The sequence below is a fragment of the Leucoraja erinacea genome, chromosome 8 (genome assembly GCF_028641065.1).
Source record: "Leucoraja erinacea ecotype New England chromosome 8, Leri_hhj_1, whole genome shotgun sequence".
NCBI lineage: Eukaryota > Metazoa > Chordata > Chondrichthyes > Rajiformes > Rajidae > Leucoraja > Leucoraja erinaceus.
Genome location: NC_073384.1, coordinates 42,666,658 through 42,684,663, shown reverse-complemented (window position 1 = coordinate 42,684,663; position 18,006 = coordinate 42,666,658). Strand labels below are relative to the sequence as shown.

General features: G+C 46.4%; 1 protein-coding gene across 1 annotated transcript in view; it reads right to left on the bottom strand.

The window, feature by feature from the left end:
• LOC129699874 (ALK tyrosine kinase receptor-like) overlaps positions 1 to 18,006 on the bottom strand; it is a 265,553-nt gene that overhangs the window by 144,241 nt on the left and 103,306 nt on the right. Inside the window, exon 4 of the mRNA XM_055640014.1 lies at positions 399 to 561. Within this exon, the coding sequence (XP_055495989.1) occupies positions 399 to 561 (163 nt within the window). The remainder of the gene's footprint in view (positions 1 to 398; positions 562 to 18,006) is intronic.

The following is an 18,006-nucleotide window of genomic DNA, read 5'->3' as shown; positions in this document are numbered from 1 at the left end:
AATCAATTTTAAAATAAGACTGTAACGAAACAAAATGTTGAAAATGTGAGGGGTCTGAATACTTTGTGAATGCACTATATATATATATAGATATATATACATGTGTGTGTGTTTGTGTGCATACATATAGACACACACACACGCGGATGTGTATATATTTATATATATATATATATATATATATATATATATATATACCTGTATATATATATATATATATATAAAACCAAAGAAACAAACAATAGTAGTGCAAAGTCAAAACGTTATGCCCCAAGTCTATGTAGTTCAGAGCCTATTTAACATGAAGACACATACCATCTCAATGGTTAAAGTAATTGACAATAAATGCTTGGTCCTGTTTCAAAGGTGAATTTTGAAGCAAGGAGGTCTACACTTACTTGTACGTGTCGGTTGATGGCACTCTCCACTTCTGAATGCCTTGCCAAATTCTACCAGCCACGACCACCACAGATGTATTTGTATTGCGGTACGCATTGTTGCATTGAGTCTGTGTCGGTCCTTTGGGGCCACTTGCACCACAGGTTGTAATGATCCATGGACCTAAAAATTGAAGGGGCGAAAAGGAATAAGGCAGCTGTGGCTACATTTTATAAAAGTTAAATTCTACCATTGTTGGGTAATCTGAAATAAAAACAGAAATTGTGTTAATACACTCCGCAGGTTAGTCAGCATTTATGGAGATCAAGAAAGAGTCATTTTGTCATGTCAATGACTTTTCATTTGGGAGGGTTATCGCCAGACCAGGCTGACCACTACTCATTGATGCAGTGCCAACACTAGGACAATGGGGGCAGGATAAGACTCAACATGTTTTAGACTTTGGTACTTGAAAGCTACAAGGTTGCTCTGGAAATGTGGTGACTCAGAAGAGATCTACTATTTTTTCAACACTACATCACTGCACTCCTGCTTTATGTATGATTGTGCATATGTATGGAATGGTTTTACAGGATTGCATGCAAAACAAAGCATTTAATTCTGCCTAGATACATGTGGCAACAAAATGACTATTGAACAATTGAGGGATGGAGATTAGATGATAACAAGGTTAAAGGAGGAGGGAGTATTAATGGGAATTAACCAGAAGTGCAGGGTTCTCCTGAAACACACATTACATGGAGGAAAGTGGACGGGGGATGGGAGTCAGTGTAAGCAAGGTAGCTTACAACTCAGTGGTATGAACGTTGAATTCTCTAATTTTAAGAAAATTACTATTGTATCATATCATTTACACTCCCTTCCCCTCCCCTTGCCCTCTACCTCCACCCTAGCCATTTAACCAGTTCCACAGTTCACCACATTGTTTCCCTCTTGAGATCACACCTTCCCCAGCCAACAATGGGGCTCACAGGGCACCTCCCTTCCTGAGATCATTTGTTGCTGGCCCTGATTAGTCTTGGTCTTCTCTCGCCACAAGTTCTTCACCACCCCCGCTCCAACCTCTACTTTCAGCCTGAAGAAGGAGCCTGACCTGAAAGTCAACGATTCTTTTCCTCCAGAGGTGCACTGGGTCGGTGTTGCAGGGGTTTACCTGGCACTGGTGATACTGTCAGTGTCAGGATAAACTAATCTCTTCTGGCTCCACATGATCTGCATTCCTCCATTCACAGCAGATCTTTACCCACTGAGTTACTCCAGCAATTTGTGTCTACACATGGGAATCATTGGGTTTGTAGTAGACATTCAGTCATTAGCCAACATTCAGCAAAAGTCAACAAAGAGAAGGGGAGGATTGGGGGTGGTTTGTGAAAGGTGAAAGTGTGGAGAAAACTGTAAAACTGTGAGTGAGAAGAGGTTGGGCACTTTGTCAGTTAGCACAAAAGCAGATATGAAGAAGGGTTCTGACCTGAAACGTCACCTATTCCCTTTCTCCAGAGATGTTGCCTGACCAACTGATTTACTCCAGCATTTTGTGTCTAACTTTGGTATAAACCAGCATCCACAGTTCCTTCCTACTCATGATTATAATGTGAATTTTAACCTCCTGTCTGTTGATTCAGAACCATATTTACCTTCAATGTGATCAACAGAAATCTATAGCACAATTATTGAAATTAAGGGGAATAGAGGTTTCTTGGGATCCCAGTCCTTAATTCTCTGAAAGTGGCAACTTAATTAGACAGGGTGGTAACAAAGGCATTTGGTATGCTTGCCTTCATTGGTTTGGGAATTGGGTATACGAGTAAGGAAGTCATGATACAGCTTGATAGGACTTTGATTAAGAAGCATTGGGAGTATTGCGAGCAGTTCTGGTTGCCCCAATACAGGAGGCTTTGGAAAGGGTGGAGAAAAGGTTTACCAGAATGATGTCTCGATTAGAGGGTATTCCTAGGACTCCACCTGGCGGATGACCTGACCTCTACGACCAACACCACAGCAGTGATCAAAAGAGCTCAGCAACGTCTCCACCCTCTCCAAAGACTTAGGAAAGCAGGTCTCCCTACTGCTCATCTAAGGACCTTCTACAGGGGCACCATCGAAAGCATAATGACCTACGGCATCACTTCCTGGTTTGGGAACTGCAAGGCTTAGGAACAATATCAACTCAACAGGATAGTGAAGACAGCCAGCAGGATCATTGGTGCCCCACTACCTTTCCTGTTGGAGATCTCCAAGAAGCGGAGCATCAGTAGAGCCATCTCCATCATCAAGGACCCCTACCACCCATCACACCACATCTTCTCCATTCTGCCATCTGGGAAGAGGTACAGGAGCATCAGCTGCAAAACCAGCAGGATGCTCCACAGCTTCTTCCCACAGGCAATAAGATTGATTAACGGACTGTGTCCCCTCCCCAAATATCGTTCACCAACACATTCAACCTCGTCCATACTTTGACAGCTAGGCACCTGTCAAAGTAAAGCCACTGTCGATCGGAATGTCTGTTTTATTCTATTGTAAATTTTAGGCCTACTTTCTGTTTTTAGACATGGTAATTTTAATTTGTTTTTAAAGCGCTATGTATTTATCCTTTTTTTTACTAACTACACTGAATGGAACCTGATCGAGTAACGTTTTTTTCGTTTCCTCTGTGTATGCAAGTACTCAGTGAAAATGATATTAAATAAATACTGAATACTGACTGAATACTAAATTAGCTGTAAGGAGAGATTGGACAGTTTTGAATGAATGAATGAATACGTTTATTGGCCACGTATTCACATACAAGGAATTTGCCTTGGTGCTCCGCCCGCAAGTGACAGCATGACATACAGTGACAGTTAGGAATGACACATAAAACATTAAATATTAATAATAAAACATTATCGATTAAACATGTGAATTAAATAAAATACCAGAGCAAAAGGAGGCTACAGATTTTTGATTATTGAGTAGAGCTACTACTCATGGAAAAAAACTGTTTTTATGCCTGGATGTGGCAGCTTTGACAGTCTGGAGTCGCCTTCCAGAGGGAAGTGATTCAACTTGTTTGTGGACAGGGTGAGAGGGGTCAGAGATGATCTTGCTTTCTCTGAATGCCAATGGCTGAGGGGAGACCTGATAGAAGTATGCAAAATTATGAGACATAGATAGGGTAGAAAAGGGCAATGTCTAAAGGGCAACTCGTTTAGACAACAGTGGTGGATGCCTGGAATGTGTTGCCTGAGGTGGAGGCAGATAGTGGTGTTTTAGAGGCTTTTGGGAATGGAAGGGTACAGATCATGTGGAGCCAGAAGAGAGTATCACCAGGCCAGGTAAACCTCTGCAACACCGACCCAGTGCTGCCACCAGGACAACAGGCCTTTAAAACCAAGATTAGACTCTGTACTATTAAGAACCTTGAAGGGGATAAGTTGGTGCCAGAAATGGTGCAACTTTTTAGCCTGCCTTGATGAAGTCCACTATTCTCACACTACAATTGTTACATATTTGTACTTATCTATGATTGTGTTTATCTATAGTGTGATGTTACACTTTTTGACCTCTAATTTCAGGTAGTCCCTACTTTCTCCTCCCCTTCTCAGCTCTCCCTCAGCCCACTGGCTCCACCTCTTCCTTTCTTCTTCCCGCCCCCTCCCCCACCCGCACATCAGTCTGAAGAAGAGTTTCGACCCAAAATGTTGCCTATTTCCTTCGCTCCATAGATGCTGCCACACCCGCTGAGTTTCTCCAGCATTTCTGTCTACCCCGTGTGATTTTACCAGTTTGCATGTAAACCAAAGAATTGCACTATACATGTGACGATAAATTATATTACAATTAAAACATAAAGTACTACATCCAGGATAAGTGCTCAACTAAGAAAACCAAGCCCAAAGCCAAAGTATTATCTAACTATCTAATTAACTATGCCAACTTACAATAAATGACTCCATATGCAAAAAAACCCCAGCTACCTACATATTAATTAGCTCATAGAAAAAAACTAATCCTGTAGATGCAAGTATATCATTAGGGTTATCAAGTGGGCACCTCCCTTCATTGATGTTTCGTTGAGTTAGGCCCACGACACCTTTGGAAGGCTCAACAGTTGGTTCTGGTATCCTATCTTCCACTAATCGTAGCTCATCATTAAGCTTGTAACACCACAAATATCACCCTTGGTTCTATAAAATACACTATCCACTGACTAACGACCATAACACTATATCAGGCCTCAAACTAATAGCAATTATTTCCTGCAGGAATAACAAGCTTTCCTCCCAAATCTACCCGCATCTCCCAATCATTGGCTCCCCGTAACTGACCTGACTCATGCCTATCTGCAAGCTTCCCTCCTCTACCTTTCTCTCCCTCACGGACAAAATGAATCGCTACACTCTCAGTCCTGATGCCTACTGAATTCACTTGTGCTCCCCTCCTCTCAATTGCTGCAGCTATGCACGTTCCACACCTGGTTATGTCGCCAAGTATACCGACCCTGAGAAAGACTAGTCCTACATCCTGACAAAATGTTCTTCAATGTTTCCACCTCTGAACACAAGGGACACGCCGGGTCCCCATCTACCCATTGTTTGAGGTTCTGCGGTGACGGCAGTACATCATTAATAGCCCTTATGTTATATTGAATCATTGAATCTTTGCATCATGTTCAATATAGACATTGGTGGCCGAAGGGACTGTTCCTGCTGTACTGTTCAATGTTCCATGTTCTATAATTAACTTAGGGGCAATTTTTTCATCAACATTTCAATGACAAAAAGGACTTCCGTCCTACGGTTTTCAAATTGAAGGCAGATGGACAGTATTGGTGCCACAGAATACACAACCGTGAGGAACAAAGTCTGAGTTTTTCTGGTAATGCACAGGAACACCGGGATAACTCACAATTGGTGAATATTCTACTGAAAAAGGACGATTATTCCTATCTGAGAACAACATTCTCAGCTTGACTTTGTTTTCTGTATGTTCCTCAATTTTATGTACACAAGAAGTTAAGAAGACAATAATCCAATTGTAAATTGTTTGTCGAGCACTCTTCAGATTATTCAACCAGATATAGCCACAGGGTCTAAACATTCAATTGCAGACAGTGCAATTACTCATTAGAGGGAGTTTAGAATCCCTGCTGCTTATTTATTAGTTACAGGGAGACCAGGCATTGAGTGTGCTGTCTGTCAAGCTCAAACAGTGGCAATTAAGCTTCCTGCTTCATCTAAATATAATTTCATGGCTTGATCTGAATCCAGTATTGTAACCAACGGTAGATAGCAGCTTTCAGTTTTCTAACAGGCTCGTCGACCCACTAAGTCACACCGGCAATTTATCATCTGCACACCAGTTCTCCTCATTGGAGACCCCTGGACTATGTTTGATCGGACTTTACTGGACTTTATCTTGCACTAAACGTTATTCAAGTTATTTCCTTTATCATGTATCTGTACATTGTTGATTGCTCGATTGTAATCATGTATTGTCTTTCCGCTGACTGGCTATCATGCACCAAAAGCTTTTCACGGTACCTCGGTACACGTGACCATAAACTAAACTCAACTAGTTCTATCCCACATACTATGGGCCTGATTCCATGCTCTATGACTATATGACTCCCACATACAGCACAGTAATAGGCCCAATGTAACCATGCCGACCAAGTTGCCCTGTCCGAGGTGCCGCTCACTCGCTGTTGAATCTTGCCTGGGTTCACGTTAATAGCTGCTACTATTCCCATGCTACCCCTCCACTCTGCCCAAAGTTCCCAAAGAGAGGTAACCCTTAACAGCATCACCAGCGGTCAGGCAGCATCCATGACATCTGAAGTCTGAAGAAGGGTCTCAAACCAAAGCTTCGCCTTTCCATGCTCTCCAGAGATGCTGCTTGACTGACTGAGTTACTCTGGCACATTGTGTCCACTCTTGGTCAGCCTGCCTTGTGCTGCTGCTTCTCTCTAGTCCCCTTCTACACATGTAGTATCTTGAGAGAAGCGTAATGGGCCTGTCCCACTTGGGCGATTTTTCAGCGGACTGCCGGCGACTGTCAAGTTCCCGGCAGTCGCCTGAAAAACTGGCCGCTGGAACGGCGACTGTCAGAGTGGAACACACACGCAAACACATCGCTTCCTTCACCAGCCCGTTATGCAGGCGGGGGACAGAGCAAGCGGGGGGACGCTGTCTAAAAAAAAATCACATGGTGCAAAGCCAATGTGAAACAGGCACACACCGCGATGAATAGGAGTTGCAAAAAGACGGCTAAAGCACAGTGTATGGTAAGTCCTTTAAAATAGGGGAGGAGAGGGGGGTTAGAAGGAGTGGAGACAAGTTTTAAGAAGCCAGAGATACATGGCTGTGAAGCTCGGCGGACATTTAACATTAACGGTCGGTGATCCTTGGTTCTGAAAACTACTGCTCACCTTTTTTTCCCCAATGAGCCAATGAAATTCACCGGTCAGAGCCAGCTACAACCTACGAGAACCTCAGAGAATCTTCGACCTCCTGGCAACCCACTAGGACCTCCCGGCGACCCACCTACGGTACGAGAATTCTCGCTACTCTCCATGGCGGCTTCATTCTGGTCGCCGCTAATTTTTCAACATGTTGAAAAATTCATGGTGACCATAATGAGGGCCGTGACTAGTTCCCAGAATGCGGGAACTTCTCACGACCATGAAGGCGACTCCCCGGCAACAACCCGCGAACATTTGGCGACCATGTGGCAACTGCAGTCTCCAGCAGTCGCCTAAACAGTCGACTAAGTGGGACAGACCCATAAGTTACTTACTGGTGTCTGTGGCGAAAAAAAAGTCTATTTTTCTCTTTGAATGACAAAATGTTGTTTGCAGATGATTGTGGGAGGTTATATCCATTTTGAAGCCCAGTTTTGCAATATCAGTTCCAATGCTGTGTTGACTCTGGAGATTAAGTGGCAACAACGCTGTTTATTGAATTGACAAAAGAAACCAAATATTTGCACTTCACATTTGCTGCCGATTTAGCGGGACCTAACGTGGTCTCACGTGCACTCCATTATCTGATCATTGTATTCCGAAACTGCGCATTGCAGAGAACTACTACCTAATCCAGGCAGCACTTTGGATAACCTCATCTGCACCCTCTCCAAAGCCTCACACATCTATCCTGTAGTGGGGGCAGCTAGAACTGCACGCAATATTTACTATATACACTATATATATACTATATACTCTATATGCAATATATGTATTGGTGCTTAGCCGACTATGCCTTAGTGTTACATCTGCTATATATCTACATACTTATAAAACTCTGATCATTATTATATTTGCTTGCATGTGAATCAAATCTTCTCGAAAACCCGATGCGTTAATGGTGATATTCCGGTAGAGATTTACCTCATGATGTCGAAAATCGCCTCATCTGAAAATTTGGTTAATTATTTCTTGTTATTTCTCTCCGCTTTTTACAGCACCCTCGCTCACCCGGCTCCCATCCTCCTCTCTCCCCCCTCCTCTCTACCCCACTCCTCTCTCCCCCTCTCTCCCCTCTACTCTCTCTTCCCCTCCCCTCTACCCCCCACTCTCTTCCTCCTCCTTCTCCCCTGCCCCACCTATCCACTACTCCCTCCCTGATCCTCTCTCCTCTCTCTCCCCCCCTCCTCTCTGCCCCTCTACTCTCTCTCCCCCTCCCCGATCCTCTCTCCCCCCTCCTCTCTGCCCTCTATTCTCTCTCCCCCCCCCTCCTTCTCTCTCCCCCCTTCCCCCCTCTCTCCTCCACCTCTCCACCCCTCTTCCCTCCTCTCTCCCCCCCCTCCTCTCCCCCCCACCCCTTCTCCCTCCCCCCCCTTTCCCTCCCCTTTCCCTCCCCCTTCCTTCCCCCTCCCTCTCTCCTCTCCCCCCCCTCCTCTCTCTCCCCTCCTCCCCCCCCTCTCTTTCCCTCCATCCTCCCCCCCTCTCCCCCTCTCCCTTCTCCTCCCCCCCCTCCTCTCTCACCCCTCCTCTCCCCCTTCTCTTCTTTCCCTCCATCTCCCCCCTCCCTCCCTCCCCCTCCCCCCTCTACACCTCTCTCCCCTCTCTCTCTCCCCTTATCCTCTGCCCCCCCCCCCCCCCACACATCCCCTCCAACGCACCCCCCCCCCCCCATTGGCCTCCACCCCCCTCCCCCTTGGTCTAGTATACTATATATATGCAATAGATACTCTCCAGCCATTCCCAATATAACATTTCTGATCTCCTTCTCTCCCATGTCATTATTAGGTACAAGTTCAAGAATGTAATTCCTCCCCAGCTCTTAATTTCTTCCCTCAACATCATCATCACTTCTCAAGATGGCTTTCTGAGTTCACATTGGCATAATTCCTAGTGTTATCCCGAATACACATTGCAAAGCAGAGATTCTCATCTTAACCCACATTAATCTACAACTTCAAACAAAATTAGATGAGAATAAAACATTGGAAAGTAATAAACTTTATCAATATATTTTTCTTGATTAACAGCCAACCTGTAATTACATTTCTGTGCAGTCACAATTCGACAGGCCAACAAAAATACATATGTCACAAGAAATGATTTTATTTTGCTTTCATAAGTGTCTTTCTCTGTTTTGCATTTTCTGTTGACTTCATGTTCCTTCTTCAGATGTTTTTCAGAACCTTTTCAGAAATGTTGCCATATTTGAGCATATTGATTGAAAGAAACAGCAGGTAAACAGGCCCTCTGGCTCACTGAGACCATGCTGACTATCGATCACCCGCTCACACTAGTTCCGTTATCTCACTTTTGCATCCACTCCCCACACACTGGGGACAATTTACAGAGGCCAATTAACCTACAAAGCCTCACATCTTTAGGATGTGGGAGGGAACCGACCGGAGCATCCAAAGGAATTCCATGCAGACACAGCGAGAACGTGCTGACTCCACACAGACAAAAGCTGAGGTCAGGCTTGAACCCAGGCTCCGGAACTGTGTTACAGCAGCTCTACCAGCCACCGTCCATCTATACATAACTAAAACTCTGATCTTGTTATCTTCCGGTTCGGCGGTCTTTCCATTTGCTCAAAAATGGTTTGCGATAGCGCTACGAGTTTTTGCCAGTTCACTCACCATTCTCCTCCGCTGCAATTGCACCAAGTTTCGTTCCGATAGGTTGAATGTCGTAAACGTTAGCGAGGTTTAAACATCTTAAAAACGCGCGTGCGCAGATCGTCTCTTCTCCTGCCAGTCGGCGTTGCACGGATTTGTGTCTTCCTCTGTCACTCCTCCGGATGGTCCTCCCCTTTCTGCGCCATCGCGTATTTACTGGAGTTGAGGGTGGCTGGCGGAGATTTCCAACCGGACTTTCGTAGGAACCCGAAACAGCCCAGCCCCAAGCAGCAGCCCAGCCCAGCCCTGCCCTGACCCGCCTCGCCTCAAGCAGCAGCCCAGCATCAGAGACCCATCGCAGCCCAGTGTGCGAGACCCAGCCCTGAGTCGGAGATATCGCCAAATGGAAAGCGGAGACTGTGATCCTGGCGGAGGAGAACGACCAGCGACCAGCGCCCACTGTGTCCCCATCACACAACCAATTTCAGCCACTACTCCTCTGGTCCCCCTCGTTGGCACCTCCCCCCCCCCCCCCCCCCCCCCCCCCCCCCCCGCTGTGATGCCCCCCTCCCCCTCAAGGCTCATCCCCGTCTTTTCTCCTAGCTCACTCCCCCCCGCCCCCACACCCCTCTCTCCCCACAACTCCCCCCCCCCCCCCCGCCCACACAGCCCCCCCTCACAGGCCCCCCTGCCCACACCCATCTGCCTACACACACCCCTCCACACACCCTCCCCCACACCCCCGCCCCACCCCCCACCCACACACACCCCCACACACACCCCCACCCCCACCCCACCCCCCCCACACACCCCCCCCACACCCCCCCCACACACCCCGCCCACACACTCCCCCCCCACACACCCCCCCCCCCCCACTTCCACACCCCTCCCACACCCCCCGCCCACACACCCCACCCACACACTCCCGCCACACACACTCCCACCCACACGCACACCCACCCCCACCCCCACACACGCACACACCCACGCGCGCCCACACACACACACACACACCCACACACACACACACACCCCCCCACACACACACACACACACCCACACACACACCACCACACACACACACACACACACACACACATCCTGCTGCCCACGCACACCCCTGCCCAAAAGTCCCGCTGCCCACGCCCCACTCCTCCAAAACCCCTCCGTCTCCCACAACCCCCCTCCCCCACAACCCCTCCTCCTCCACAACCCTCCCCACAACCACCCCTCCCCCACAACCCTCTCCTCCCCACAACCCCCTACAACCACCCGCCCCCACAACTGGGAGTAAGCTCGGAGAACGGGGGAAGAGCCATGGGGGAGAGGTGGGATATTGCATTGGGGAAGGTGTTGCGTTGGAGGAACGGGTGAGTGGTGGAATATTGTGTTGGGGAATGGGTTGCGTTGGGGGACCAGGCCTCCCATGTGACTGGGACCCAACGGGTCCCACTAAGTCGAGTCTTCAATAAAGATGCCCTGATTGATGGATCTTTATGTCTTGGGAGAGGGTCACAGGCACTTGGACTCATACTGATGGACCCTATGTACATCTAGGAACAGGATGACTTTGTTCTTTCAGGTGGACTGATCCCCTTCCTCTGTAGAATCACACCAAAGCTAATTCACAAAGACCAATTAACCTACAAACCCGCTAGTCTTTGGGATGTAGGAGGAAACCGTAGCACCGGAGGAAAGCCATGTGGTCACAGGGAGAACATGCAAACTTCACACAGACAGCACCCGAGGTCAGGATTGAACACGGGTCTCTGGCGTGTGAGGCAGTGGCTCTACCAGCAGCTTCACTGTGCTGACCTAACTTGCTAAATGAAATATGACTCTAATAAGGATCCTGCGAAATATGATTCCCAAATGCAACCTAAATATCTCTCAGCGCATTTTGATTTTAACGGTGATAAACTAAGTAGATGATCAGCCTGGAGTGCCCAAATTCTGCATGATCCCATTGTGCAGATCGACTTGTACTGAATTTAACATTTTACTGAATTAATTATTGGCTCTATAATGTCAATGGCTCAATAGAAATTCTCTGCACTTCCTACTGAGTGGCACCTTACTTAAACAAGGATGAACTCTGCACAAAAGAGATGTCCCTTCAATAAACTCCATTCTGAGACCTTGAATTCTTTGGACTGCTACTCAATAAAGATGATGGCTTGTAAGCATTGCAGCAAAGACAATGAGACCAGTTTGCATAACAACATATTGATCAGATTGACATTATTTTTCACCTCTTTATCCTGGCCCTATCAATCCATTACATAAAATGGGATTTCTCAAACTGGGACATGGTAAACTGGATGAGTTATTGCAGGAGAAACAAGGAACAGCAGAAGTTGTTCTATAAAAGGAAGACACAAAATGCCTAGAGAGGGAGGCCACTGAGCCTGGCCCCTGGACCAGAGCGGAGAGAGTTAGATGGAGAGCCGTTGGGCGGACAGGCTGTGGGAGGCAGTGCGGTCCAACTTGACGGTGGAGTAGGCCGCTGGAGGCCCTGCACCAGCCTGGGGCTCGGCTGGACTGGACGCTGCTCCAAGGGGCTCCCCGTGGACTGGACACGTAGCCTGCAGCGGCACAGAGCGGTGGAGGACACCTACAGCAAAGTTTGGCCAGGGCAACCCTGCAATGCTGCCAGGAAAACAAGCCTTCATGGTCAGTAGACACAAAATGCTGGAGAAACTAATCGGGACAGGCAGCATCTCTGGAGAGAGGGAATGGGTGATATTTTCGGGTCGAGACCCTTTTTCAGACTGGTTTGGTTAAGAACTCCATACCTATAACAACTGGGACTTGAAAATGATGCCAAATCTGGTGACTCTGTATATTCTCCCACTATATATACTCCTACTATACACTTCTGGATCTGAAATGCTTATCTGAAATATATTAAGTGCTTCTAAATAGTGATACTTGTACTGAACTGTATACAGAAATGAATTTCATTGTACCTTTCATTCACATGCAACAATAAAGTGCCATTGAATTGGCCACCCTCACACACTTTAACAAATCCTGCCATTATAACATTTCTTTCAAATGGGCAAGCCTTCCCTACTGGCACATATAAGCCTTATTAAAACATTTATATCCTCTCAGGAATAAGAACAGAAGAAATAGTAGGAGAAAAGCCAATTGGATTGTATTGCCACTTCCACCATACAATAAGATCACAGTTAAACTTTCAATTCAGCTGCATTAATCCCTTATTCCATTATTCCTTAATATCTTAAAATCAACTGATCTCTGCCGTAAATATACTTAGTAATTAAGCCTCCACAACCTTCTGGGATAATGGTTCCAAATTATAGAATATAGAATTATAGAACTCTACTGAACAGAAATATGCCCTTTGGTTCACAATATGTATGTCAAACATAATGCTGATAAACTAATCTCATTTGCCTGCACATGATCCATATCTCTGTGCCTTTCTAAAACCCTGTTAAACACCATTATCCTATCTGCCAAGCTGTGTGTTCCAGGCACCTATCACCCTCTGTGCAAAAACCTTGCCCCACACATCTCCTTTAAACATTACCTCTCTCAACTTAAAGTTATGCCTCGAGTATAGGTGAAAAATACATAAGGTGTTGGAGTTGGGTCAGGTAGCTTAGTTTGGTTTAGTTTTGGTTTAGAGATGCAGCATGGAAACAGGCCCTTCGGCCCTCGAGAGAAAACCCACGCGGTCACGGGGAGAACGTACAAACTCTGTACAGACAGCACCAGTAGTCGAACCTGGGTTTCAGGCTAAGGCAGCAACTCTACCGCTGTGCCACTGTGCTGCCCTCTAGCATCACTGGATAACATGGATAGGTGATGTTTCAGGTCAGAATCCTTCCTCAGAGTGATTGTATTTGTGGGGGGGGGGGGAAGAAACCGGGAAGATAGTTGGGAGTTGAATTAATCATGTTGTTTTGGGGTAGATTGGTCACATTTGTCAAGGCCATACAAGCTTCCCAGGTTAAGTGACGTTGGTCAACATCTTTTTTTAATGGATTTTATGATGAGCGGGGGAGAAAGCTGGAAAAGAGATGGGGCAGGACAAAGCCTGGCAGGTAACTGGATGCTACAGGTGTGGAAAGTTGTTAGTATACAGTCTGCTCAATCTCTCCTCATTGGACTGTCATGATATCCCAGTTTTTATTGTACTCCCACATCCCCTCCGAATAGTGAAAGGCCTGGATAGAGTGGATGTGGAGAGGATGCTTCCACTATTGGGAGAGTCAAGGACCAGAGGCCATAGCCTCAGAGTAAAAGTACGTTCCTTTGGAAAGGAGATGAGGAGGAATTTATTTAGTGAGTGGGTGGTGAATCTCTGGAATTCATTGCCACAGATGGCTGTGGAGTGCACAGATGGCTGTGGAGTGCACGTCATGCATATTTTTAAGGTGTAGGAAGGATCTGCAGAGGCTGGTTTACACTGAAGATAAACACAAAATGCTGGAGTAACTCAGCGGGATAGGCCGTATCTCTGGATAGAAAGAATGGTATTTTTAAGGAAAGGATTGTCAGATTCTTGATTAGTTGTGGGGAGAAGGCAGGAGAATAGGGTTGAGAGGGAAAGATGGATCAGCCATGATTGAATGGTGGTGTAGACCTGATGGGCAGAATTGATTAATTCTGTTATTATAACTTATGATTAACATATATTCACAAGTTTATCCTTCCTTTGGCAGCAACACCTGACTGCTACACAATATCCTAGGTCCAATCGTGCAAGCGCCTGAAATAGTTTCATTAAAATCTACTTCATCTTGTACTCTTGCAATAAAGGACTTTTGCATTCTGCTTGCTTCACTAATTGCTTGCTGTGCCTTGTTGCTAGGTTTCGGTGATCTGTGTGTAAGAGCCCCCTGATTCCTCTGATTGCAAATATCATTAATTCTCCTACCATTAATAAAATCCGTACTTATGGAATATCCTGAAAATTCTGTGCAGGTCAAAATGTGTTATGCTCACTTTCATGGTCTGAATGAAAATGAACAACAGGCAGGATTGTATTTTACAGATGAATGACCCAGGAGGAAGTCAATGCCACAATATACCCTGGAGTAAACATGATTACATTTCATAGCTTTTTGGATGAGATGGTGAGGTACATTAATAATGGTGTTAAAACTGATCCAATATTTGATGCTGGTCAAGCATTGAATGACAGTAACAAGCAAAGTGTGTCCCTGCGCTAGTTAGCTGAGGTACGGGGGAAGGAGGAGAGAGTGAAATAAAACCAAAGCATTGCTACAGGGTGCGGCCATTGCTACACAGCTTACAGATTGTCTTACATCCTTGCTCAGCATCACTGAAGCTTGTCTTATATCCGTGCTCAGCATCACTTGGAGGAAACCCACGCAGAGCAGACAATACCCATAGTCAGGTTCAAACTCGGGCCCTTGGAGCTGGCAGGCGGTGTATCTACCGTGGTGCCACTGTGCCACCTCTGCATCACTGAAGCTTGACCAAAAAGCTGGAGTAACTCAGCGGGACAGGCAGCGCCTCTAAAGAGAAGGAAAGGGTGACGTTTAGGGTCGAGATCCTTCTTCATTGAAGCTTGTATGTGTAGGAAGGAACTGCAGATGCTGGTGAAGGGTCTCGACCCCAAAACGTCACCTATTCCTTTTCTCCACAGATGCTGTCTGACCCACTGAATTACTCCAGCTTTTTGTGTCTATCTTCATTGAGGCAGAGGCGGCACAGTGGCGCCACGGTAGATATGCCGCCTGCCAGCTCCAAGGACCCGAGTTCGAACCTGACTATGGATACTGTCTGCACTGCGTGAGTTTCCTCCGACTTCAATGACGTTCAGGTTTGTAGGTTAATTGGCCTCTGTAAATTGTCTCGAATGTGTAGGATGGAGCTAATGTATGGGTGATCGCTTTATGGCACGGACTCAGTAGGTCGATGGGCCTGTATCCATGCTGTATCTCTAAACTAAACTAAACTGGTAGTATGTCAGGGAGTGCTGAGGTGACTCCTGATATTCTGGCTGATGTTTATTCCTTAACCAAGATCACTAAAACAATTGATGTGATGATATTCACCTGATCAGAATACTGCGCTTTAAAACTGCCATGCAGAATTGTTTCATTACTCAGGATGATCTTAATGACATGAGCCAGTGGTTATGATCTGGCAAGACTGAACATTCACATACACCAGCCCAAGAACTCCATTTCCAATGGAGAAATGGAGAAAGATGAAGACAATCTGTTCTCCACCTCTAGAGTCTGACCCCTAATGACCAGAGTAATAATGTTCAACACACAGTGCATTCCACACCACCTCTCTCTCGCTCATATCCTTAATGCCTCCCTATGTACATTCTGCATCTTCACTTCCCACCACATGTATCTGAGCATAGTGACCAAATCCTGATCTGAGCCCTTCCAAGAACAAGGACGGCACAGTGGCGCAGCGTTAGAGTCGTTGTCTTACAGCGCCAAAGTCCCGGGTTCGATCCTGACCTCAGGTGCTGTCTGTACGGAGTTTGTACATTCTCCCTGTGAACATGTAGGTTTTTTCTGGGTGTGCCGGTATCTTCCGATGCTCCAAAGTCACGCAGGTTTGTAGGTTAATTGGCTTTGGTAAAATTGTAAATTGACCCCGAGTGTGTAGGATAAGGATAGCGCAAGTGTAAGGAGGGGTGAACACTGGTCGGCACAGACTTGGTGGGGCAAGGGGCCTGTTTAGGCACTGTAACTCCAATAAACAAAATTGCCCCAACCGCAAGGTGAATCCCAACCATGTTGTGCCCTGTACATTTATCAGATCAGCGGCTGGAATCTATACTGTCCACACTGTTCCCCAACCTCTGCCCATTCAACATCCCAGAAGGGTGGTGAATCAGTGGAATTCATTGCCACAAACGGACATGGAGGCCAATTCATTGGGTACTTTTAAGGCGGAGATAGACAGATATTTGATTAGTTAAGGGCCTGTCCCACCAGCATGCGATAGCATGCGTCTAGCATGACCAAACATGGTGGCTTGAGGCGTATGGCCTCGCGGGGCCGGTCCCACTTCGATTGGCGGAGGCGTATGAAGTTGTATCGGCTGGTCCCGACATCGCGCGGGTCTCCAAAAATCTTGCACTGTCCGAAATCCCGCGCGACAATGGCCTGTCGGCCCGCAGCCGCATTGAGGCCGTACGCAGCGCCTCAACGGGCGTACGCAACGTCTCGATGTCGTACGCAACGTCTTGACGCCGTACGCAGCGTCTTGACGGCGTATGCCTAGCACGTGGCGTTGCGCGATGACATTACCTCCCGGCGTGCCATTGTGCGATGACGTCACCGCCCGACGCCGTGCGACGTCCAAATTCAGTCGGCCCGCCTCCTGCCCAGCTGATTGGTGAGTATGATGTCGGGACCAGCCCCGCACAACTCCATACGCCTCCGCGGTTGAAGTGGGACCGGCCCCGCGAGGCTGTATGCTTCAAGCCACCACGTTTGGTCGCGCTAGACGCATGCAAACGCATGCTGGTGGGACAGGCACTTAAGGGTGTCATGCGTTATGGGGAGAAGGCAGGAGAATGGGGTTGCGAGGGAAAGATAGATCAGCTATGATTCAGTGGTGGATTTGATTTGATGGTCCGAATAGCCTACTTCTGCTCCTATGTCTTATGAACAACAATCCCACTCCCAAAATCCTGCCTTTCTCTCAGCTTATGTTTAGTTTAGTTTAATTTAGTTTATTGTCACATGTACCAAGGTACAGTGAAAAGATTTTTTGTTGCGTGCTATCCAGACAGCAGAAAATCTATATTACAATCAAGCCGTCCACAGGATACAGATATAGGATAAATGGAAATAACGTTTAGTGCAAGTAAAGTCCAATGAAGTCCGACTAAAGATAGTGCGAGGGTCTCCAATGAGATAGATAGTAGCTCAGGACCATTCTCTAGTTGGTGATAGGATGGTTCAGTTGCCTGATAACAGCTGGGAGGAAACTGTCCCTGAATCTGGAAGCATACATGTTTACACTCACGCAAAAGGTACAGAAGTGTGAAAACGCATACCTCCAGATTCAGGGACAATTTCTTACCAGCTGTAGTCAATTCTGTACCAGCCAACTGATGTCCTGCTCCAGTTCTGTGACCCTGCACTGCAATATATCTCCTCCAACATGCAGTCACTTTATCTAAAAAGACCTTTAAGGATGCATGGCAGTCATTATCTGAACTTCTTACTCCTTGGTCTTCTTGTAAATACCACAATTTATACTTTAAATTGACTTCAGACGCCATAATGGATTGGAGTAATCCTGGGGTCAATGTTGGAAGTGGATTCTCACTGCACTTTGTATGTTGTTCAAGTTCCTTACTCTTCAGTGGAATTACTTGTGAGTTTCTATCTATTCATCGTGATTATCATGGCAACAGTGAGCTATGATCATTCTGGTAAGGAATGTAACATTCTTGGTTATGGATTACACATTCTCTGTTCTCATTACATCAGGATATTAGGCAGCAATATGACATCTTCTATACAATTCATCATATTGTACAGGAGAAACTAAATTGTTTTTTTA